General features: G+C 37.1%; 1 protein-coding gene across 1 annotated transcript in view; it reads left to right on the top strand.

Annotated features, from left to right (window-relative positions):
* The first annotated feature begins 6,214 nt into the window (after window positions 1–6,214).
* Window positions 6,215–26,666, top strand: part of LOC139745583 (WD repeat-containing protein 82-like) — a 39,572-nt gene continuing 19,120 nt past the window's right edge. The window contains exons 1-4 of the mRNA XM_071655976.1: window positions 6,215–6,470; window positions 15,838–16,002; window positions 20,288–20,387; window positions 23,975–24,091. Of these exons, the coding sequence (XP_071512077.1) occupies window positions 6,307–6,470; window positions 15,838–16,002; window positions 20,288–20,387; window positions 23,975–24,091 (546 nt within the window). The 5' untranslated portion in view covers window positions 6,215–6,306. The remainder of the gene's footprint in view (window positions 6,471–15,837; window positions 16,003–20,287; window positions 20,388–23,974; window positions 24,092–26,666) is intronic.

Below are 26,666 nucleotides of genomic sequence, written 5' to 3'. Positions count from 1 at the left end.
AATTACTTTCCAATATATCTTGATTTTTGCATTTCAGCAGAAAATGACAAGTGGTTTCTTTACAGCTACAAATGATACACAAATCATCATTCAAAATTTTCCATTTAAACAAATTGTCTTTACTGGGTAATATTCGATGAAAAAGTTCAAAACTGAGATTTGCTTTATTCTGCATTAATCTGATGAAACTTATATTGCAACACCTTTTTCCAATCAAAATCACAGGGTAGATCCAAATAACCTTGCCAGAAATATAAACACGAAGGTTCTTGTTTTTTCTTATGCAGAAGTAATCTATAATAATGTTTAGCTGACGTTTTCTCAACACTGATTTGATCACCTGTTGACAGTTCAATAACATCAAATTCTTCATTTTGCAACCGTACATACAGGAGTCTGTATGTTATTACGTAACTTATCCAGCCAAAACCTGGGTAATGCTTTTTTCAACTTTGACAATTCAAATGAGGCGAGCAGCAGCCTATATCTCGGAATGTTTCATTTTTATGGATGTTACATATTTCCATTCCCCATTTTCCATAATCCACTGTAATAACATTTGACCTTATCCATCTCTGAAAACATAACATTTCATTATCATATTTAATATTACTATTATTCCAAACAACTTCTTTCTTTTTATCATTAACATTAAACATATCTATGTACTTTAACTCAGACCATGAGCAGAAAAGGTCAATGTAAAACTCAGGTATTTTTCTTCTTCTGCATATCCCTAATACATAATTTTTCTTACAATTAGATTTCAAACACAAAGGCATTCCACCAATCTTCTGGGTCCAATATTGAAACAAAATCTTCCCCGACATTGGTCCCCCCCCCCCCAAAAAAAAAAAAAAAAAAAAACCCGTCTTAATCCTTGATAAACGAAGAGACAAACATTTTGAAAACAAATCGACCATTTTAAGTCCTCCTCTTGTTTCTGGGTTGCAGCATACAGTGCATTTTACCTTTTCCCGTTTGGAATTCCACAAAAAGGAATAGTATAATCTACTTACTAATCTAATAATTTTTAAGGGCACAGGTATACTGCTGTAGCTGTATATATACTAACTGAGATGTAACTAATTGCTTGATAATGGTCACCTTTCATGCATGTGTCAGTTTGCTCATTCTACATAAATCTAACGTACTTTTTATTTTCCCTATTTTGCCTTCCCAGTTAAGGTTTTCGACTTCTTTGTAACATTTCCCATCATATACATTCCAAGACATTTTATGGCATCCTCTGTGAGATTTAAAGGACAAGTTCACCTTCATAGACATGTGGGTTGAGTGAATGCAGCAATATTAGTAGAACACATCAGTGAGAGTTTGAGCAAAATCGGACAATCCGTTCAGAAGTTATGAATTTTTGAAGATTCTGCTCAGTCACGGCTGGATGAAAAGACTACTACAGCTTGTGATGTCACATGAGTACAACGATATAAAGAAAGAACAAAGAACATTCAACATATTTCCATTTTTCTCGCATAACAAAAGAACAATCGACTTCTCTCTTTCAGAAGGCAGGGGGAATAATATTACTCTTAAATTACGTCAGTATAGCAAGTCGAAGAACTGTACACTTTATTCAAAAAGTCAAGTTTGGTGAAATTCTCTTTTTATTTTCCTTATATATGTCACCGACGGGACAAATAGGCGTCCACTCGGTATTTAAGTAAATACAAAAGAAATATGAATATCAAAGTGGGAGAGCTATTTTCTAAATCTGTTGTTCAAATAAGAAGACTGGGGGAGAAAGAACGACGCATTATAAGCAATTCTTTTAAATTAAATAATAAATCTATTTATTTATCTATTTTTTAAATCTGAATAACAATTACAAAACAATATATTTTTGGAATACAAGAATACAAAGAATGAAATTAAAATTTAAACCTAAAACAACGCAACACTGTGTTCAAGGTGAAGAGCTAAACCATAAGAGCTACACCATCTTCATCGTGATCCACTCAGGCTGTGCACACCAGAAGAAAGAAAATAATTCAACAATAGTTTAGCGAATATCTCATCACATTAAAAGAGACAGATCCACGTGATAATAACAACGAAAATAACAACTATTCTGTTAATAATAATGGCAGCAATTGTGATAAGAAGAATACACGATCAGATAATCATGATAATGAGAGAGGAAATAAGAAGATGAAGTAAAAAAGGAGAAGAAGAAGTAGAAGAAGACGTAGAAGGAAAAGAGGGAGAAGAAGATAGCGATGAAGTAAAATAATACTTTCCCTTATTTTAACAAAGGAAATCAATAATAATATGGATGACATTAATTATTACAATGAAACACATTATGGTACAACTGGTATTACTTCTACGAATACATTCATACAAAAATCATTATTGACCTGCATGAAACACATTTTCATTTGAACTCTAGAAACCAAGCTTTAAATATTATCTTCATTATTCAAAACCTAACGTAATAGTGTGTCGATAATAAGGTACATCTAACAAGAAATGAGGAAATGCACCAATGAAAGCAAAGACCTGCAAAACCTCTCACATCAGGTGGCAAATTATTGGCGACCTATCCAAAACAAGGGTACAAATATTCATAAAAACATATTGGATATAAGCCTCGCCAACATAGTATTGTATTAAAAATATTTACAATTTACAAAGGTTATAATTACCGTTAAAACAGGAGACAGACAACAAAGTCCTGACAAACTCCGTGATGGAGAGAGTATGCCTCAGCCACCTGCAAAACATATCCATTTCATCATTACTCACTGTCAAGTAGATGACATGTAAATAATGCAATGTAAACAGAAGGAATTTCATTACACAGCATATGCTAATTAGATCATTGTTAACATAATAATAACAGTATTGTTGACGTCATAATGACCATTATTTCGTCATATTCCCATCCAGGGTAGCAAGCAGGGGTACGCGCGTGCACCTACAAGGATGCGCGCATCAAGAAAGCGCTACCCCGCGCGTGCCCCAAAAGTAATCCACATAGCGCATTTGAACACCGGCACACCGCACACGAAAATGGCAAAATCCACAAATTTCTTATTCTTTATGTTAGATAAATCTATATTTACAACAATTCAATCCTTCGCATTGACAATGCAACATCAAATAAATCATATCATCAGAGAGGCAGGAAAGATTTGAACAAGATGCACTTACTCAAAGAATGTCAACGAAATTCTTTATCTTAAATTAAATGACACACATTTAGCCTTGTAAATGAATTCATTACGGCTAGAATTCGACAAAGTGTAATCTATCAATATTCAATGACTCTCCTTTACTTCAGCATCCGAGTGCCTAATAAATTTCAATAAAATTACTTCGAATAACTCTGTAAATAATCAATATTTGCATACATTGTCACATCTTGTCAAACTTACCGATATTAACTGGTGTTAAATGTGGATAAATTATCCACAAAACAAGCGAGAGTGCGGGGTGTCCGGTAACGTTGGACTCGGATCAGCTCAGTGGATGAAAGCGTTCTTTTGTTATGATTTCTTCTATGACAACAACAAACAATTGCGCATGCGCATTAACAAAAATACACAGAAATAAGCAGTAGTAAAGGGGGCACACGTGTTGAAGTATTTTGTATCATAACATATAGTTGTACGCATGTGACATCATATACACTGTAGTAGTCTTCTCTTCCAGCAAAGACTGCGCAGATACTTAAGATATTCATAACTTTTGAACGGATTGTCCAATTTTCCTCAAACTTTCACTGATGTGTTCTACTAATATTGCTGCATTCTCTCAATCCTTATGTATATGAAGGTGGCCTTGTCCTTTAAATCGGCAATATTTTGAATATCTAAATTCAATCTCATAAACTTAGATTTTTACCAATTTATTTTTGGGCCAACATTTTAACCAAACAATTCCTCTTCTTTCATTACTTCTTTAAACGAATCAACTGCAGAATCGACTAAAATTGTAGTCATATCATCAGCAAATTGCGTTATTCGAATATCTTTATACTCATTATCTGATTCAATGTTTGGAACTAAAATACCTTTTATTTTCACATTCTGTTTAATTTTTGCCGCTAAAAATTCTGCAACAATAATAAACAAAAGAGCTGATAACGGACATCCTTGCCGTAGGCCTACACCTCTTTTAATAAAAAAAAAAAATCTTCAGATATCCAACCACAATTCATTACCATTAGCATTATACGTTTTAATCTATTTGATGAAAGATCCTTTAAATCTAAGTTCTTTCGACAAACCAAACAAAATTCATGGTTAAGTATCAAATCCTTTCTTGAAATCTAATGACATAATGATAGCGGGTGTTTCAGTATATTGGCAATAATCGATTACATCCTGAACTGTCTGTATACACTCTGATTTCATTTCATTTCATTTTCATTTTATTTCAACACGGCAATAAAAAGGAAACTTGCTTAGCCATCGGCTGTTATTCTGCAAGTCCGTGCATGTATACAATGATATAACAGAACGAAACATAGATTCAGTAACAGCGACAGTATAGCAATGATTGAAATAAGAACAAAAAAAAAAGAGAAAAAAAATCACGAAGAAAGAGAAAAGTATATCTACATATAACAGCATATGAATAAAAAAATACAGACGTTGACAAGAGATTTATATAAAATAAATGTCAATAGTACTCATCGCGTAACATAATACGAAACATTATGATAATTGATATGATGTAAATGCAGTGGATATATCAAACTACAACTGCTGCTATTTCAAATGAAACCTGAAATTATTAAAACTCATAATCTTGATATTATCTGGTAGATCATTCCACACTTTACATCCCCTGCATTGTAAACTCCTACGTTTAAAATTAGTTGAAAATCTACCTAACTCAAATTTTAACATATTACATCTGAAAAAAATAATTTGTCTATTCAAATGAAAACAACTCACACAGACATTGGGGGTAAACTCCATGAGCAATTTTATGCATTGCATGTTACATTCTGTGTTTCTGTCTTATTTCGATAGTAGAAATACTTAACTGATCATAATATCAATTGTGTTGAAAACCTCTAGTTCACTTTCAGAACGGTACGCAGTGCCCGATTTTGTAATCTGTGCAATTTATATTACTGCAATTTGACCACACTACATCACAGTAATCAAATCTTCCTTGTATAATACTCTTATGATCAATGCTGTCTGGTGCAGAACGATTTTTCATGAAACCGTATTGGTCTTCAGATATAATACAATGATTATTGTTTTCTTCAATCTGATTGTCAAAACACGAGCCGCCAACTTATAATCTATATATCACTGGAGCAGCGAAAGAAGAAGAAGAAGTTTGTCAAGCTACGTGTATGTCAAATATGCATTTCCCCAAGCAAGGATTCCATAAGTTAGATACGGGATTACTTGACTTGGATAAAGCGTCATCAAAGCAGATAAAAGACAATATTTCAACATAATAATATTGCATCTAAATTATATGTTACGTAAAATAATCTCACAAATCATTGATATGACACTCCCATGAACGATATGAAAGGCCTCCAACTGTACATTATTGATTATTATCTGTATATTTATGTTTTCTGTGATATTACTAACAATTATTTTTACCTATGTATGCATTTATGTTGAAGAAAAATAAATAAAACAAACAACAAACCACTCAAGAAGTAATAATTATTAACTGGGGATAATTTCGCGTTAAAATACTGAAATTCACAATTTCACACCCCTCTGTTCCTCGTTCATGGGCTGGTTTCGGATTACTACAACTGCCAATTATATTACAATGTATATTGTAATGCAAACGCATGTAGACTAAATTGAGTTGGTTCAAGCATGGAACTGCTTTTGTAGGTCCATGGTTCAAGATACCCGCAACATCACGTTACATCACTTACTGTATTTTTAGTATGTGGCCAGTTGGATATACTGAGTACTATATATTTACATTTGGCTTGTCATACATTCAACTTACAGCATGACCCATAGAGCTGTACGTACAGCTCAGGCTCAGAGCCGCAAATACACTGTACTAGTTCGGTGCGTACAACCATTCCGACCATGTCAGCGCGGTATCTGTGGGTACATCGCTTTGTGTGTAGTGTAGAGCAGTGTAGAGCATACATCTATACATGTACACAGCACGCACGTAGTATTACAAACACTCGTTTATACGCACATGTAATGCCTGTTATGCATATGCTGTAGAACGCCGTCGCCGAGTGAAGTCGCCTACATAGCTAACGCTACAAGTATTCTGTACTGTAGAAATCATCGATATGTATTTTTGTGCCGTAGAATAGGCTGCCTCACCATGAAGTTGTCTGACCAAGTGATGAAGAGTTTTCAAGTCGCAAAACTCTTTAAAGATCAAAACACTGAACGCATCAACAGCATCGACTTTTCCCACAACGGCGAGACGCTCATATCAAGCAGTGAAGATGACTCGATTGTTATATACGATTGCCTCGAGGGAAAGTAAGCTTTGCTTATTTATGATGAGCTTCCCTTCTCTTCTAACGACTGTCTAAAGAAAAAGGCCTAACGTTTAATAGGCCTATAAAATAGAGTCTGAGCTCTTAATCGATTAGGCTCAGTGCAGATAGTTGTAGTAAAAACTGTATTCCCCCCCCCAAAAAAAAATGTAAATTTAATGTTAATCTGCAGCAGCTTTCAGTTCACGATGTATGGTCTATTAAACAGCTACACTGCCCAGTCGCTGGTGCACGGAAGACGCCGTGCTCCGCACGGCGTTTCGGAGCACAGTGCGGTGTCTGGTACTGTCTATAGTATAGGGCTAGAAGTAGGCTAGATTTGTCTTTGGGTGCGTTTATAAGATTTTTCTTCTGGCCAGAAACAGTGTTTTGAAACACTGTTTATGGCCAAACAGTGATTCTAGCTCGAAAAAAAATCTTATAAACGCTCGCCGTGATTTGAAACAGTGTTTTGAAACAGTGTTTGTAAACGCACAAAATAGTGCGTTTACAAACAGTGTTTCTGTAGAATCAGTGTTTCAAAAATCTTATAAACGCAACTGCGATCGCAAACACTGTTTATAATGACGTCACAATGCCTTGCGCGTACCCTGTTTGATCTTTTGCCTAGGAAAAACTGCGTAGAGTGAGTTGTGCAATGGCACAGTCTGAGCGAGAGCCCCAACACGCTTGGAGAAAAAATCTTAGAAACGCTCTCCTGACGAAAGTGTGATTTGAAACATTGTTTCAAAACAGTGTTTCAAAACAGTGATTCTAGGCCCGCAAAATCTTATAAACGCACCCCTAGACCGACAAGTCTGTCTAATTCCGCGAAAAACTTCTCATTTATAATAAATGACATTTGCTGGGTCAGTTTTAAGCGAAAAACTGACCCAGCAAATGTCATCATTATAAATGAGAAGTTTTTCGCGGAATTAGACTTGTTGGTCTGAAGATTTGTCTGTGGCATGTGGTGCATGCACAGCACTGTTTTGTGTGTGTGTGTTTAAAAATGGCAGCCTTTACAAAGTGGAATGGGCAAATGCTTAATAAAAGTGACAGGACAGTGGGAGTCCTAACGTTTGATAGTCTTAATGTGTTTCAGTTGTGCAGAATGAATGTTTATTTGGCAAACTTTTATTTTACTCCATGTAGGCACCGCGTGATTCCGTCGATCATTTAATACTATTAAATAGTCACACTACTAGTATGGTAGGGGTACCACCTATCGGCAGGGTACCTTCCCATCGGCACCCTCCGTATCATGGCTGTTTGCGTATAGAAATTAGAACGCGAAGGTACGCACGGGATTAGGTGTCATTAGCTACTTTTATATATAAAGAATAAAAACGAAGAAACGAAAATTAAACTAAAAAACAAACTAAAAAACCAAGCTAAAAATTACACATCCGCTCAGTAACGACGCATGGCTGTGAAATTCACGTGTATTACCTATGGAGGGGAGGGGGTGCCGATCGCAAGGTACCCTTTTTAGCTGCGCGAAGAAAACGGAACGCACGCACTAAAATTGCGCTATTTTAAAACGGAGATTCATAATCAACGAGACGGTCACGACATTCAAAACTGCAGTATTTATGGCATATTTGAGGTAAGAATTAGGCGATTTTGTGTTATATTTTTAGAATAAACAAGCTACAGATCCTTAGGGTGATGATAGGTGGTACCCCCAACCCTACTAGGCCTATTCACAGGGAGTTTTTCTATGGTATCTATGCTATGGTTTTTCAGTGTATGTGATATGTTCGTCTGTGATGTCACACATACATGTTGTATCTCCTGCATGATCAAACACCTGCCTTATCTTTTCAGATCTTTGCTTTTGTTTACTCCTTTGGTTCTCGTCAGTTTTTTTTTCGATTTGACTCTTGACCACGTTAGTACATGATGCTTGGTGTATCATTAAATTTCTTTCTGCGAATCAAATGCAGTTCTCCAGGACTGGAGGAAGTAACAATAGGCCTCTACTTATCTTTAAAAAGATATTGTTTCCTCTTTCCATCAGCTTGTACCAAGTCTTGCTGTAGCGCCTAGTGGTTGTATTCTACAATTGTAGGCCTACAGAGCAGTTGATGTTTAATCAATATGTGATATGTATGATTGTGTGAGGGTGTGTGTGTGTGTGTTTATCTTTCCTTCTTTCATTTTTTAAGTGCATGTATATTCTTCATTGAACTTCCTATCAATATTTTGTCTTTCCTCCTGACTTTTTTAAAATATCTTTTTCGCTGCTTTTTCTTATCTGTTCTTTGACTTTGTTTCCTTCCATCTGTCTTTCCCTTCATCCTCATTTTCTTTCTTTCCCGACCAATATGTTTTCACATCTTATAGTGAAGTACATTGTATCCTTTGTCTTTCCTTTTCTGAGCTTTTTTTGACAGCTGAAAATTTCAGAGGTAAATACTTTGTATTGAGGTCAAAGGTCTAACATTCTTTTCAATATAATTTTTGATTTGTTTTCTTCTCTTTTTATCTTTTCTTTAATTTTCAATCCATTTCTGTACATGTATGTTCCTTTCCTTTTTTAATTTATCTTTATATTATTCCTTTGCTCCTTTCGTTTTGAACCCGTCTGTCTCTTCTTTCTCTCCTTGCTATGCTCTTTTCCTTTTCATTCAAGGCTACTTTCTAACCCCAAAATCTTTTTATTTTGTGTTTTTGTCCCTTTAGTGCTATGTACATGTACCAGTACACTGTATCTTTATATTCTTGGACACTATGTATTTTCCTTTTCCCCCATGCGGTTATGCCCCATCCTTTTTCTTTATCTCTTTGTCTCTCTTTTCTCTCCTTTGTCTCCTCCACTTTTTTCAGTAATTTCTAGTCTACTGAAGGCCAAAATTCACTATTTTTATGCCTCCGCCACGAAGTGGTGCCGGAGGCATTATGTTTTCGGGTTGTCCGTCCGTCCGTCCGTCCTTCTGTCCGTCCGTCCGTCCATCCGTCCGTCCGTAATGAATTTTGTGGACAGGGTAACTATCAAAACCTTTTGAGGTATCCTAATGAAACTTGGCATGTATACATGTGTATTAGAAGGTGAAGTTGTGCCTATCAACTTTTGGGTGCACATGCTCAAGGTAAAAGGTCAAAAGGTCAAGGTCAAATGCTTAAAATTTCACTTTTTCCCCCATATCTATGCAATGCCTGAAGATATTTTCTTGAAACTTAGTGTATACATGTATTACCCAATTAAGATTCTCTGGTGAAAGTTTGGGGTCATGAGGTCAAAAGGTCAAAGGTCAAAAGGTTAAGTAAATTGTTAAAATTGCACTTTTTTTCTCTGTATCTTGGATATTGTTCAAGGTATCTTTGTGGAACAAAGTATATATGCATACATGTACTGACTGGCAGTGGTTATCTAGGGAATTTGGGGTTCATGTGGTCAAAGATCAGGGGTCAAAGGTCAAGGGCAATACTTCAAAATTTTACTATTTTCCTTATAAATTTATGCAATGCCAGCAGGATTATTTTTTAAAAAAACTTGATGTATGCATGTATAACCCACTAGAGATTCTCTGGGATTTTCTTTTTTTTTTGCCAAGAAGGTCAAAGATCAAGTGAAAGTGCTGAACGTACTTCTTTCTCCATATCTCGGAAGTGGCTCAAGTTATCTTTAAACTTAGTACACTGTACATATTTATGTACACAATATGTATGCTCTGCCTGACATTGATTCTCTTATGAATCAAAGGCCAGATGAAAATGATAACAATTTACTGTTCAATACAGAAATTGCACTTTTTCTCCATACAATTTATACCTTGACAATTACTCAAGTGCGTAAACTTATGAAAGGGTCAAAGTCGAAGTTCTTAAATCCCCAAATACATGCTCTCCTATTCATCCATTTAAACATAGGTCAAGGAAGGTGAACATTCGATACATTTTTGACAAACATGTCATTTTAATATTTTGCCAATTTTGTGAAAATGTAATCACACATTGTCCACATGTACTGTAGACCTATTAGGAGAATCATGCATTATGGCGGAGGCATACCAGTCGCCATAGCGACATTTCTAGTTCAAGATTGACATAAATTACTAGAACCACATTTTCAGATTTTTAGTTCGTTCAAACACACACACGACACAGTATAACAACAAACCTCAATCAAGTGCTTTGTATTATACAACCAATACCGCAAGACTTGGTACACTACAAGCTGAGGGAAAGGAAAAAACAAGTATTTTTATTATTATTATTTTTTTAAAGTTAACACAGAAAAACTTGCTGTGATCGCTCTGAGGTCACTACACATTGTAGATCAAACAATTGACTGTATTGCATGCTGCCGTGAAAATGTGTAGGATCTACCATTGATTTTTTTTTATGCCTCTGCCAATGAAGTAGCCGGAGGCATTATGTTTTCGGGTCGTCCGTCCGTCCGTCCGTACATACATGTGCGTCCGTACGTACGTCCGTACGTCTGTCCCGTTTTGTTTTTGTCGATATCTCAAGAACAGTGAGGTGGTTTTGCATCAAACTTGGTATGAGGGTATATCCTGGGGGGATAATACTTTGTGTGGATGTTAGGGTCACGGGTCAAAGGTCAAAGGTCACAGGTTATTTTGTGAAAAAAAAGGTTGACATTTCATGTTTTTTCTCCATATCTCGCAAATGGTTCAAGGTATCTTCATGGAACTTAGTATATATGCATGTACCGATGGGCAGTGATTATCTAGGGAAGTTGGGGTCATGGGTCAAAGGTCAGGGGTCAAAGGTCAAGGTCAACTCCTCAAAATATTACTACTTTCCTTTCATTCGTGCAATGCCTGAAGGATTTTTTTTAAAACTTGATGTATGCAAAGGTCAAAGGCCAGGTTTAGATAATACTATTTTACCATTTGATACTGAAATTATACTTTTTCTCAATACCTTGAAAATTACTCAATGCATAAATTTATGAAAGGGTCAAAAGTCAAGTAAAAATTATCAGTTCCCCCAAATACCTGCACTCTGACGTTTTAATCATTCATCCAATTGAACCTAGTTCTAGGAAAGTGAACATTCAGCGCATTTGTGGCAAACAAAAAGAACTCAGTGCACGGCAACGACTTCAGAATTGTGCCGCTAGATTACTTACTTTCAAGAAGAAAACTGTGCATACTACCCCAATACTTCGGTCCCTACACTGGCTTCCTGTAGAAAAACGTATTAACTTCAAGATTCTTCTTCTTGTTTACCGTACATTGCGCAAATTTGCCCCTGTCTACCTTCAAAATACTCTTCATCTTCACCAACCACCACGTAATCTCCGTTCATCAAACTCGCTAAAATTACAGGTACCTCGAATCAAGCATGATTGGGGGATCGGGCTTTTTCATATAAATATGGGCCCAAAACTATGGAATGGCCTGCCAAAATCTCTTAGAGAAGCATCTTCCATTGCTAGTTTCAAAAAGAATCTCAAGACAATATTTTTAATTTGAATTGACGATATTGTATACAGCTTGTACCCGATGTGTAGTAGGTGTACGTATATAGGCCTATTGTTTGTTGGTTTATTGTCTTATTAGTTTCTGTGATACTGTTGTCACATTGTCAAGACATTGTGCTATAGACCTATTAGGAGAACCATGCATTATGGCGGAGGCATACCAGTCGCCGTAGCGACATTTCTAGTTTTACATGAAAATTCATTGTTTTGAGAATTTAAAGTAATGACAAGTTCAGAGAGGGATAGGAAAAGGTTTTCACATATTGCCTTGAGCTAAAGATTAAATTTTATGTCATAAAACTGGAAATTAGGTACCCAATGCGAAACTGCACTAGCGCCTTTTAGAGTCTCTGCATAATTGGGTAGTGACGAGAAGCAAATTTCTTAAAGCCAAGTACACACTTCCAGAAAATGTGTTTCAATAGACCGTCTACTCTCATTTATGTCGCAGAAGTATGCACCTGTATTGTACAATTGTATCTGCATCGCACAGCACGGTATGGCATGGGCACTATAATATACCGCCACACTGGGTTTACAGCTTGTCATTCTGACACTTGTAAACACAAAAGTCCCAAAAGCTTTGCCAGAAACCCCAACTTCCCATGTGCAGGAGTTTGTGTCTGCAGCCTATTTGTGTAAACAATCTGCTAGCTGCACACAGTAGCCCCAACATCATGTAAACCAAGTCTTCATCAATTTCTACCTAGTAGCTTGATTTGCCTACTAGTAAACGTATGCTATGTGCAGCTAGACTTTCAACTCCTACATCTCTGTTGTTGTCCTTTGCTTGGCATGCAGCCACAATCCCGCTGCAAATTCTGCTGTCATTGCAGTAGGGTTAATGGTGACAGGTTTTTGTTTTTTGTTTTTTCACAGAGGGCCTGAAGAAAGGTTGGGACTTAGAATCTCAGTGGAGCTAACTTGTCCTTTGTTATTTCTGAACACGTGTAGCGATTTAATAGTACAATTGTATGTCAGTGTACTGTAGGAAGTGTGTGTGGTGGTGGTACAACTAGAGGTTTGCACATGGTGTGTATAAATGCGTCTACTCATACATAGTGATACAGCCAATCAATTCTCCCTGTTGCATATAGCCGATATCAAGCGATATCACCTCGCGATACCGATATCTGATTGATCGCTTTTGGATGTATACTTCCGGTTTTGCAGGTCTGGAAAATTGTCCCATATAGTGTAGGATCTTTGATCGTACAATGTACATTCAGAACTTGTCATGCACAAGCAAACATGGATCGACCTGATGACCAATTTCGAGAATGTCTGTGTCGCGATTAAAGGACCTTCTTAGTGAAAGAAATGTTCCTATGACTGGTAAATGAAGGGCTGGGGGCAACCCCCTGTACGCTGCCACGAAGTGGCCGCTTCGCATTCGGGTCCACGTCTGGTGCGGCTAGGCTGGGCATGGGTCTGGGCAATGATTGCGAACTGGCCCAGATATGTCGGCACTAGGATGGAGCACTTCTCTCCCTTCGTGCTTCATCTTGTCCGAAATTGTTCCAGTAAAAATATTTCGGTGAGGCATTTGCAGTGCCATGTGGTAAAATTGCTCCTTTCTGGAAATGTCTCAAACAAATATGCATGTTTCACTTTAGGTCAAAGGGGTCTTTCCTGTGAAGCAGATTTTTCCCTGCTTTCTGCTGAACTTTGTCTCTTGGGAACTTCACCCACGGCTCATCCTTCATCTATGGATATTTTCCATAATTTCGTCATTTGGCATTGTCAGCCCAGCATTGGGCCGCTTCGCAGAAGAATCCCATTGATTTAATGTAAAGTTACAGATTAGAAAATAACTCTGTTATTCGCGAGATTATAAGACAGAATTTGATACGATCTATGAATACTATCCTTCGTTGTTCAATGTGCATAAAATCGTACATTTACACATCGCGCGCTCATAACCGGAAGTTTATATCCCAAGACTTAAAGGTAAAAAAATTAAAGCGCCACACGCATTCAAATTCGAAGAGTTATGTACGATAGGGAGAATTGTATCCTGCGCATTGTACACTTATGATGTTGCAACATAAACCTAAGCACTCTCTTTCCTCTTATCATGCTACAGTTTCTTCAGATTTATGCTTGCACCCATTTTAAAGAGTTTGCAGGAAATAACGAAAAGTGGGAGAGATGAAAGGAAGTTTCCATCTGTGCCCATTGTCCATGGTTCAATTTATGTCAGTTTGAGGTCATACAATGTAGATGTGCATGGCCCCTAAATCTTTGGTTTGCCCATGGACCTACTACACATGGACGTTCATCGCTTGTTAATTAATTCATGCACCTGTTTCTGTCAAAAGTGGCACAAAAGCATTTTAAACATGCTTTCCTGCTTTGATCTCATCATCACCACCGACAGCCAGCCTGGATAGAAACAAGATGACGCTTTGAGGAATCTAAAAACTACATGCGCAGAAGATGTAGTAATTATCTTAAATCAAGAAAAATGCATGTGCAGTTGTACATGTAGTGTACACTGGGAAAATTATCGCTCAAGCAATTTCATTTGTGAAATGAGTGTACTTTACAAGAGAAAGCAATTATTTTGGCAAGTTGGGTGTGATTTGTAATCTAATTTTTCTCATTTTTCGCACAATGTTCCAGAGTAAACATGGACAGTGACCGTAGATGACATGTGAATGTCCTATCATTACGCCATGTTACATGCTTGTCCACAAGTGTCCACTTCAGTAATTTTCAATTTTGTGACAGAACTATCATGTTTTTGGGTTTGCTGCTCCCTTTCATCGGTGTTTACTCAAAAGCACCTGAGTCTGAAAAGGCACCTCAGCAAAATAAGACTGCAGTGAGGGAAATGGTTTTTTTTGTCAGTGATGATGCATGATTGCGCAATCGTCATTATCCAAGCACTTGAATGTACTCATTAAGATGCACTTAATCGGGTGGCAGCGGTGATATGCGATCAAAGAAAGACTGTCGTTTCTAGTCCATGTATATTAGGCCCATGGTTTGCCCAAACTTGATTCTTGAAGACTTTGTTTATTATGTGGAGGAATAGTTTTCAACCTCCATGGGTTTATTCACTTGGCATAAAGTATGTTTGGGGCACACGGGTTGTGACGTTTGGTTACTACAAAACTTGGTACGGGCTGCTTCAGCAGGGTAAATAGAGAGGTTAACATGGTCTTGTGTTTCATGTGATCATGTTTGTTTGTTGTTGTTGTTGTTGTTGTTGTTACATTGTTTTTTTTTTGGGGGGGGGGGGGGGGGAGGGCATGACCCAAATGCTGAGATGAGACAGATTGTGGTAGTGTTATACTACATGTATTCTGTCTAGTGTCATTGAGACCAGTGTGTACGTGAACATTTGGCACTTGTTAGAATCAAGTGATTGTACTCAATAGTACTCAGATGCAGCTGCTGTCCCTACCTCACAATTCTTTCTATGTTTTGTGTACAAATATCCTAAAATCATTTTCTTGCTTCATAATTTGCAAGTACAACCCCTTTCCCCTAAAACTCATCAAGTTTGGGTCCTTACAGGACTACAATGACTTTATGTGTTCGATATGAAAGGATATTATTTATTCTTACCGGTTTCATGTAAAAAAAAAGGTAATTTACTGAAGTGTGATGTGCAAGTTAATGGAAGCTTGCAAGGTACCGGTAATGACGTCAGCACCTTCTTCAGTGTGTGTGTCTGTGTGTGTGATTGCTCCTGATATCGTGGAAGCATAAAATTGTGAGATTCTTTGACTCTCTGTTGGTCAAGATTTGTGTGAAACTTCATCCATTGTTTGTCGGAATTTACTCTTTTAAAGTCAATTTGAATATTTTGTGGAAATGCACTGTACCATGACTTGAACTGGCTTCGAGAAGAAAAAGTAATTAAATTTGTGTGTACCGGTAATGCACTTATATCTCCTTACAGACCCAAGCGGACCCTCTACAGCAAGAAGTATGGAGTTGATCTTATTCGGTTTACTCATGCTCAGAACACTGTTATCTACACATCAAACAAGGTTGATGACACCATTCGATATTTGTCACTTCATGACAACAAGTACCTGAGATACTTTCCTGGTCACACTAAAAAGTAAGTGCAAACTGTTCTCTTGATATATACAAGATATGAGAAAAGTGGTGTAAGCATCCATACTTATTAGCATACAGACGTTCAAATGTGAAAAAATAAACTTCATATCAATAATGACATGGGTATAATGTATTTAATATACACATACAGACGTATACATATTGTACATGTTGCATGATTTGACATTGATTAAATCCCACAGATAAGTGAGTGAGTAATTTTGAGGTATGATGTTCCTTCTTAAAATCCTTGATTTTTTTTTTTTTTTGTATATAGTAGAGTTACATGTACTTGCAGTGTTATAGTGTACAGTGTAATATTTATATTATATTGGATGGCTATGAATGGGATACCAGGGAATATTGCACGAGTCAGGGCCAATATTGCACGAATCGAAGATGAGTGCAATATTGACCCTAACGAGTGCGATATTCCCTGGTATTCCATGAATCAAGGCCATCCAATATAATTATTATCATCTTTACAATCAAGTAGAGCAAGCATAAACTGCTCGCAATTACCGGGCTTCTACTCGTCTTTGAAGTTGACTTGGCAGTCACATCCTAGCGCTGAAAAGGGGAAGCCCCTAAAACTACGTATGGGAACAAACAACTTGCAAGATGTTTGCGCGCTTGTGAATTGTAACAAAATGACGCGCACTAGCAGCAAGCGTTTGCGCATTCAGCAAGTGCTCGCGCAACACACAAGACAGGATATGGTGTGATCTTGAACGGTTAGTAACAACGGTAGTCTATGGGGAATTAATACGTTGGCCTATGCGTTTCGTTCAATATGCTCTGATATTGAACGGTAAAAATTGAGCGGACTACAATACGCGTTTTTGATGCACCGCTAAAACGTCCTATATAGAAGATAATGTATCATATTGAATGTAATCACACTTGCTTGCACATTTTACTTTGCAACAAAATGTAAAAAAAACAAAACAAAAAACAAACAAATATTGCTAGAGTATTCAAAGGGAACACCAGGCTAAAAAAGACTTTTTTTTTTCTTTTTTTAAAGCACTCTGGCATTGAAATATCTTTATCATTGTTATGATTCCTGTGAAGAGAAATCCAAGGACTAGTTCATGGCATTTATGGAATTTATCAGCTATGATATGAATTCTGCGGGCAGCCTTTTTGTGTGTCCTATTTACTTGTAGCATATTTTTTTTGATATTTATCGCTTCTAAATTATCAGGTATACTGTACTGTATGAGGCTCTCACTTCAGAACGAAGAGTTTAGTGACAGTGCAAGTACAACCTGTACTATATCATCTCTACGCTTTCACACCGCTGGCAGCGGTCAAGGGCAGTGGGGGAAAGAAACAAAAGAATTCAAGTGTTTTCCCTTCATATTGTCTGCCTCAGACCAGGGAGGCGTTGTAGATGGAGTAGCAACCCTTTATAATCCATGCAAACACATGTTTGGGTTCTAAAGCATTATAATTGGATGTCTAACATTCCTGTATGCTTTGAAGTCATACCGATGGTCATAATTATTTTAATGTTGTAAAACACAGGAAATGTTTGGCCAAATTCATTCAGATTTATAAAGTTATTAGCTCTGATGGTGCAATTTAGTAGTGTTTTGGATGGATATAATGCCCAGATATCTAGGTCATATAAAAACAATGTATTAAAGAGAATGAAAGCAGAAGTATTAAAGGCAAAATCTCTGAAAACATGTCTAGGAAAACAAAATTCCACAAGATAAGGGTATGCTAAGATACTGTACAAACATGTAGAATAAGAAGTATCTAAAAGATACAGCATTACATATTTTCTGTGCTATTCACCTGCCACATTTCTTCCCGCATTTCATTCAAAATTGTTGAAGAGGTATATCATAGAAAATGTACCAGGTAGTCGCCTACATGTATCTTTAGGATGACAGTGTCTTCACTGTTCCACCATTAAAGCGGGGTTCCCACTATCGTGCGATCCATTGCGAACGCCACGATTGGACATTCGTAACTGATCGTGAAAAATTTGTTGAACTCGTCTGAAATTTCACGTTTGGATACGAGGTTATGCGAGTCAATACGTGTTGGTACGCTTGGATGCGATATGGTCACGATTGGACTATTTCAAGCGATACGATCTGTCACGATCTGGTCTGCCGTTCAAATACGATCCGACAGGATTGTCCTGATTGAGTTCACGATTGGTACCGATCTAACATGACCATTACGATCAGGATCCCCGATCTGGTACGTGCAGCAACGTACTGATACGTTCCAATACGAATACCGCGAACCAATACGGGCTGCTGAGATAAGATACGATATCTTTTACGATCGGGATCAGAAGCGACCCCCATTTAAGGCGCGATTGGACCCGAATGGGAATATTATAGTCCGGCTGACGATGGATTTCATTGTTTCCCTGAAATTATGCAGAGTGGTTAGGCCTATTGATTTCATCCACAACCATTGATGATGGCAAGGCTTGACAGGTTGACGATGATGACAACGTAACCTTTGCAGTATTGCTAATGACGATTATATTATCAGAGAGAAAGCAGCACCCAGGCCAGCCATAACCTCAGATATTCCCTCGTCTAATATTAAACGTAAAGAAATTAATAGATTATTAAATCGACATGCTTACCCTCCCCCTCACAAAAAAGAATGAAATAACGAACCCAAATACATAGGATCAGATGATTACCCCTCTTCCCCAGAAAAAAAAAACCAGCAAGACAAAATGACCTTTCTCTCCAATACATGAAGAAAATAATATGATGAAATGGAAGCTAAGAAAGAGGATGGGATCATTTTGAATGTTATGTAACATAGTAGTATGTGTTATATACGCTCGATATAAGAAAGTTGGCCGAATGGATAGTATTGCTTATGTGTTCGATTTCATATTCGCAAAGTGTATGTATCATATGCCTTTTTATTTCAAAATGTCGTTATCATATGGGTTATTAAAAGTTTGGTTTATTCGGCTTGATTTAGTGTTTTACTTAACAATGTTTAACATAACTGATACACACACATAACAGAAAAGTGACTCCCTAATCAAAATGATGTCACTTTTTAACAAAAAGGAGGTTTTACGCAAAATTATTTCGCAGGGGTACATTGCTACACTTATTGAATAACTAACTGTGAAAAATAATAAGAGTGATCTTCATTGTCATAATCATACGGGTGATCTCACATCCACGACAATGGTCACTTTTACATTTGCAGTAATAATGAAAGTTGAAATAACCGTTTTCCTCTAAAATTATGCTCTACCAAACATACAAGAAAAGACATTGAAAAGTGTCAAAATAAATGTAAAGGGGTCAAACGATGGCTGATGAAACAACAACTCTTAATTACTATGTACAATACACAAACAGCGGGATACTGCACCCCCAAAAAATTACTCTGTAATATACTTTGAAAAATCAACCATTTGCCTTTGATATGTACCCATTCAAGCACGATTCATTAAATTATTCTCATCTTTGTACTGACGTTAGTCAATGGCGTGCAGACATACAATTGCCATTTTATTTTTGCTCATTTTGTGTTTTCGTTACAAAAGTTATCTCATATCCTGTTTTGTGTGTCTGTATAATGGTATTAAGAACTCATTAATGAAAACATCATTAACATAATGTATGAGAACATCTAAAAATCTGTAATACAACTTTCATTTTATGAAATCATCAAAAAAATGATTTTGATAATGTACCTTAAAAATTACGACAATTAAACCTCAAACCGTCATACAATTTACCGTTTGGAAATGATAATCTAAAGATGCAGGCTACCACCTATCAGAATACAAAATAAATTAATTTATGAGTAAAATAAGGGCAAATGGGCAAAAAATTAGAAATTAGGGCACGATTAGAAAAGATTTGCTGCATTTGGATACGATCCTAGACGATCTGATACGATGATCACGATCAAAAACTAATCGTGTTAATCGTAGAAAATTTTTGAACCGTCCAAATTTTTCCTACGATCAACGCGATTGCCACGATTGACCTTAAGATCTGATACAATCTGATAAGACCATCACGCTTGCTGCACGATTAAGACCACGATTTCAATCGTGGCGCCAATCGTGATAGTGGGAACCCCGCTTAATAGGTAAAAGGGTGAATGTTGTGTGCACTTTACAAGCGACATTGTTGAATGGATTTTTCTCAAAATTTTGTGTAGAGGTGAACTGTAGGTGGGAGATTCCATGGCAGTGAACCAGTGTTGCCAGGGCAGTTTGTATGATTTATTACACAATCTTCCTTATAAATGCCCATTCATGCCTACAGAGTCGTCAGTCTGAGTATGTCTCCCATAGATGACAGCTTCTTGTCGGGGTCTTTGGATAAGACTATCAGGCTTTGGGATCTCAGATCTCCCAGCTGCCAGGTATGTCTGACCAATCTGCATGGCATTATATATTCAATATAGATGTGATTTTAATGGAAAAAGGTCTCACAATTTCCATTAAAAACCATTAAATAGTATCTTGTGTCTTTCAGAGACTAGAAGTGTGTCGGTCGGTCGGTAAGTTTGTCTCTTGCAAAATCTTGTGGATTTAACTACTCCCTCATTTTTTTTAGCAATTGACTTGAAATTTGTGACAATTATCGTAGGTACATTTGTAGATGTGTAAGACTCCTTTTTTGTCAGTATTGCTTAATACAGTCAAACTCGGATACCTCGGATTTTCTTCGACTTATCCGATGTTTATCGATGTTCGACGTTTATCGATGTTCAACATGGTGTCTGTTATAGTGCCTACTGATTGTTTGCATGCTTGTCAATTTGAATTGAATCAACTTTTGAATGAATTGAGTGAAAATCGGAAATGAAATCAAAATTTCAGAAATAAAGATTTTGGTGGCCCGATCGCGCCACCAAAAAAAAAAAAAAAAAAAAGTCGGATGTTTGCCTTTACTTTTGAAAATGAACAGCGGTAACAATCGGCTACGTAAGATACTAAAATAATTGTCAGAGTTTTGCGTTTAATTGTGGAAATGAATGACGGTAATATTCGACTCGGTATGATACTAAAGTAAATGTCGGATGTTTGCTCATACTTTTGGAAATGAATAACGATAAGACTCAGCTCCGTATGGTGCTAAAAGTAATGTTAGATATTTGATTTTGCGTTCGGAAATGAATAAGGATAACATTCGGCTCCGGAAGACGCTGAAATAAATGTCGAATTTTTGCTATGACGTTCGGAAATGAAAAACAACATTCAACTCCGTACGATGGTTAAATAAATTAATGTCGGATGTTTCCTTATACTTTTGAAAGTAAATAGCAATAGCATTCGGCTCCGGAAGATGCTAAAATAGATGTCAGATGATCGTTTTTATGTTCGGAAGAAAATAGCAGTAATATTCTGCTCCATCATGTCCATATGATGCTAAAATAACTGTCTGATGTTTGCTTTTAAATTTCGAAATGAATAACAGTAACATTCAGCTGCGTTTAATGGTAAAATCAATGTTTGATGTTTGCTTTGACGTTCGGAAAAGAGTAACAATAATATTAAACTCCTGACAATGATGAAATAAATGCTGGATGTTTGCTTTTATGTTCGAAAGTAAATCGCAATAACATTTAGCTCCGGAAGATGCGAAAATAAATGTCGAATGTTTGCTTTGATGTTCTGAAGTGAATAACAATAATATTCAACTCCGTACGCTGATAAAATAAATGCCGGATGTGTGCTTTTACGTTCGAAAGTAAATGTCAATAGCATTCAGCTGCGGAAGATGCTAAAATACATGTCGAATGATTGCTTTTACGTTTGGCATGTTTGGAAGTGAACAGCAGTAACATTCTGCCCCATACGATGAAAAAAAAAATATTGGATATTTGCTACGGTATACATTTAAAAATAAATATCAGTAACATTCAGCTATACGTTTCATTGTCCAAAATGTCTGATGTCTGCCTTGACGTTCAAAAATGAAAAAACAGTAACATTCGGCTCTGTGCGATGATAAAATAATTGTCAGATGATTCATTTCACTTTCGGAAGTGGACAGCAGTAACATTTGGCTCCGTTCGATAATGAAATAAATATCGGATGTTTGAAATGAATAACGGTAATATTCTGCTCCGTACGATGCAAAAATAAATAACAGATTGTTGCTTTAACATTTGGAAATGATTAATGGTATTAATCCGCTCAGTTAGATGCTAAAACAAATAGCGGATGTTTGCTTTCACGTTTGGAAATGGATTAGGATAGTATTCAGCTCCGTAAGATTCTAAAATGAATGTCGGTTGTTTGCTTTTACATTTAAAAATGAATAACGGTAACTTTCGGCTTTTTACAATGCTAAAACAAATGTCGGATGCTAACAAATGTCAGCAAATGCTCCCATTTTCTCATTTCAAACGTACATGTAAGTTTTGACCTCCTCAATATATGGGCATCAACTTTTAAAATGATATCTACGCCTATTTGTCAAATCTTTAAACACAGAGTAAGATGATTGAATTTTTGATTCATTTGTTTTAGACATGGACATCTGTATCACTCTAATAATGCTTAATATTAATTTGTCTATGTTTAGTAGGACCGATTTAGTTTTTCTAATGTTTTTCCTGATTTTTTTTTTTTGTCACCAGATTTTACTTTCGACCACCAGAAAATAAAAATCAATGATATTGGTGGCCCGATAAAACTTAGTGCGGAGCCCTGTGTATTCTATTCTTCATTGTGATCGGCCTATACTTCCAGATTTTCATAATCGCATTGCTGGAAGAAAAAAAAAGTTTCAGTGCTTGCGTTCTCGGGGAAGTAAACTTCGTGAAAGGCAAAAAAAAAAAAAAGTTTAAAAAAAGGCACTACGAGGGAGATTGATGTTTTGACAGTGGAGCGTGATTAATGGCAAAGATATAACTGTCAACGTAAGCAGGTGCGCCCCGACGGTTGAGGAATCTACGCGCACGGTATGACTGTCTCGATCAAAAATCAAAACACAGTGGTTAAAGAAAAGCAAATGATGGGGCAGCGCGTAGTGCTATCGTAAAGCACTCCATTGGCACGGGTGCTATATGCATACCGTGTACGTGTGTAGGTACAGTAGGTGTTGGGGATTTTCCTTGTCAGCTGTGTATCGGGTATTTCTTCTTGGGCGCGCGATTGTTCTGGTCTCAGAATATTTACAATCGAGTGTGAAAACATTTGTGACATGTCTTCGCTGAGTGATGTTTACAATTTCGATTCGAGCAACATGCTGGGAAAAACAATAAGTTAATTAAGATCGGGACATTAGATTTCCCTTCGAGGTAACCGAACTTCGAGTTATCTTTTTCGAGCTACGCGAATTTTAATACACGGAAACTCCATAGGAACAATCGGGACTTTCATTTTGCCCCCGAGGTAAGTGATATTCGGCTTATCCGACGTCGAGGTATCCGAATTTGACTGTATGTTGTCATGGCAACAGCTAATTTTCATTAAAATCATACAAAATGTTGTGGGTTAAACCAGGGGTCGCACTTAACTTTTTTTTTTTAAACTAGGCAGGCGGACTACTTAGAATCAATTTTGACACTGAAGCAATATTTTGGCTAGCCAGATGGACTAGTAACTTCAGAATTTTATGACTTTTAGCTAGTCCGACGTGATTTTGGGTGGCCAATAGCCAGCAGACCATCGCCAATTTCGAACTCTGTAAACGCTCTCAGTTTTAAAGCACTTCTCTTGAAATACGGCACATATGATCACTGTAATGTGTAGTTCTGTAAGACACCTTTTTGTGAGTGTTAAGAAATCTGTTGCCAAAGCAACAGCAGTTTTAACAGTGCTTGATTTTTTATATCATATCATGCAAAAATATGTTGATTGACCTATTGATCTCCCTCAGTTTTTGAGCATTGACTTGAAGTTTGGCATATGAGACTGCTGTAGTGGTGCTGTGTAACTATTCAGTGATAGTTCTAGTTTGTTTGCTTGTGTTTCGTTTTGTCTCTTCTACATGCAGGGACTGATGCATCTTCAAGGCAGACCTGTTGCTTCCTTTGACCCTGAAGGCCTCATATTTGCCTGTGGAATCAACTCAGAAATGATTAAACTTTATGATCTTCGGTCATTTGACAAGGTGTGTAACAGACCATAATATACAGCTGTACTGCTTTCGGGTATAAAGGAAATACAGATGTGGTCTTACAGAACTAGACTTTCTAGCAAAGTCAATGCATGGTAGAACTCTAGACTGTGTGCAAGATGCAAGTAAATAAGAGAGTAGTCCTATATGATTCTGTAATCAAAGTTGACTTTATTCTATAGAATGTGTAAAAATAGAAAGATTAAATGAGAACTTACCTGTTTGAAATTTGATATTTATTTTACGAGGGAGTTGTAGGAAGAGAATACATTGAGAGACCCGCTTTGCGCACGCGCAGTCATTTTTCAAAGCATCAAATGTGGCTGCTGGATATTTGAAAGATTATGGAGAACTTAGCCTCAAGTTTGAAAACTTTGGGAGGGAGAGGAGGGAATGTATTCTCTTCCTACAACTCCCTCGTAAAATAAAGATCAAATTTCAAACAGGTAAGTTCTCATTTAATCTTTCTATTTTACTTCTGGAGTCTCCGAAAGAGACTACATTGAGATTTTGAAGCCCAGCAGCCATATTTGTAAGAAAGATGACAGAAATGACTATGAATTGTCATTTACCAAAAAGGGTAAATTGTTTACCTTGTCTGGTCATTTCTTTAGTAGAGCAGTTGTGAGACACTTGCTCCCATCATCGAGCAAGGGTTTGCTGTAGAACTTTCTGAAAGTTTTTATGCCTCCCCCACGAAGTGGTGCCGGAGGCATTATGTTTTCGGGTTATCCGTCCATCCGTCCGTACGTCCGTCCGCATTCGTTTATGCGATAGCTTGAGTAATATTGACTGGAATTTTACCAAACTTGGTTCAAGTATAAGGTATGATGGGGCAATTACTTGATTAGATTTTGGGTGAAATCGGCCAAAGGTCAAAGGTCAAAGTCAAATCATGAAATTGTATTTGTTTACGTGATAACTTAGACTGGATTGAGCAAATTTCACCAAACTTTGTCCGAGGATGATGTATGATGGGACAATTACTTGATTAGTTTTTTAGTGAAATGGGACAGAGGTCAGTGGTCAAAGATCAAGGTCAAATCCTGAAATTTATCTGTTACATGATACTGTAAAAGTGGAAATTTTCGCATTTCGCGCAACCAGAACCTAGCGTGAAAATAAACACACGCGAATATTTTTGTTTGCCATACGTTCCTGTGCGTGATGTCTTGATTCCGCGGAATTAAAAACAAGCGAAACTCTTCTGACCCGGCAAACCGCGAAAAATCAGTCGCGCGAAAATAACCACTTTTACAGTAACTCAAAACTGGATGAAGCAGCTTTCACCAAACTTGGTCCAAGGATGATGTATGATGAGGCAATGAGCTGAGTAGATTTTAGTGACATTGGCAAGAGGGAAAAGGTCAAGGTCAAATGCTAAAAATGTAGCTATTTCCCCCATATCTATGCAATGCCAAAAGGTATTTTCTTGAAACTTAGTGTAGACATGTACTACTGCGTAAAGATTCTCCAGAGAGTTTCATGTCATAAGGTCAAAGGTTAGGTGAAAATGTTACATTTTCACTTTTCTCGCAAATGGTTCAATGTATTTTCATGGAACTTGGTACATACGCATGTACTGACTGGCAGGGATTATCTAGGGAACTTAGGGGTCATGGGTCAATAGTCAGGGGTCAAGGTCAACTCCTCAAATTTTTACTATTTCCCTCATATACTAGTATATGCAATGCTTGCATTATTAGTTTTAAGACTTAATATACGTGTATGTATTACCTAATGGAGATTCTCTGGGAAATTTCCAGCCAGAAGGTCAAAGGTTAAGGGTCAAAGGCCAGGTTTAAATGCAAAAAAAAAAAAAAGAAATCTATTTTGTACTGTAATTACACTCTTTCTTCATACCTTGAGAATTACTCAGTGGATAAACTTATAAAAGGGTTGGTCAGAAGTCAAGTAAAAATCCTCAATTCCCCAAATATGTGTACCTGCACTCTTAGACAATTATAGCAAACCCAGTTCAAGGAAAGTGAACATTCAAGATATTTCTGACCAACCTGTCATTTCAATATTTTGCCAGTTATGTGAAACTGTCATCACACATTGTGAAGACATTGTACTATACACCTACTGGGAGAATCATGCATTATGGCGGAGGCATCGGTCGCCATAGCGACATTTCTAGTTTCATTCGTCCAGCCTACCTTCTCAAGGATGAACGAAACTGGCAAGTCTGCTCCGTGTGCAGCTGACGTCGCAGCTGCTCTTGTTGAGTGAGCCTTATATTTTGAAATGTCGATTCCTGCCACTGCCATAACATCTTTGATCCGCCGGGAGATGGTTTGCGATGTTACTTTCGCATGGGGTCTGCGAAAACTAATAAAGAGCCGACGCTCTTGACCTTGAATTTCCTCAGTCCTCCGCATGTAGGCTTTGATGTAGTTGACAATGCACAATTGACGATCTGGAGGGGTAGGCTCTCATGCTCAGTGTGAAGCCAGCATTTCCCGGCCTATTTTGTTTCAGTAGCTCGCTGAAATGAAATGTACATGTAACTGATGATCCCTTGAGTATCATGTTGTCCAAATTCAGGAGCTGCAATGACTGTGCT

The sequence above is a fragment of the Diadema antillarum genome, unplaced genomic scaffold (assembly GCF_040938485.1).
Source record: "Diadema antillarum isolate AM-2024a unplaced genomic scaffold, OU_Dant_1.0 seq00001278_RagTag, whole genome shotgun sequence".
Lineage (NCBI taxonomy): Eukaryota > Metazoa > Echinodermata > Echinoidea > Diadematoida > Diadematidae > Diadema > Diadema antillarum.
The sequence above is the reverse complement of the archived record's forward strand: the minus strand, read 5'-3'. Positions and strand labels throughout refer to the sequence as shown.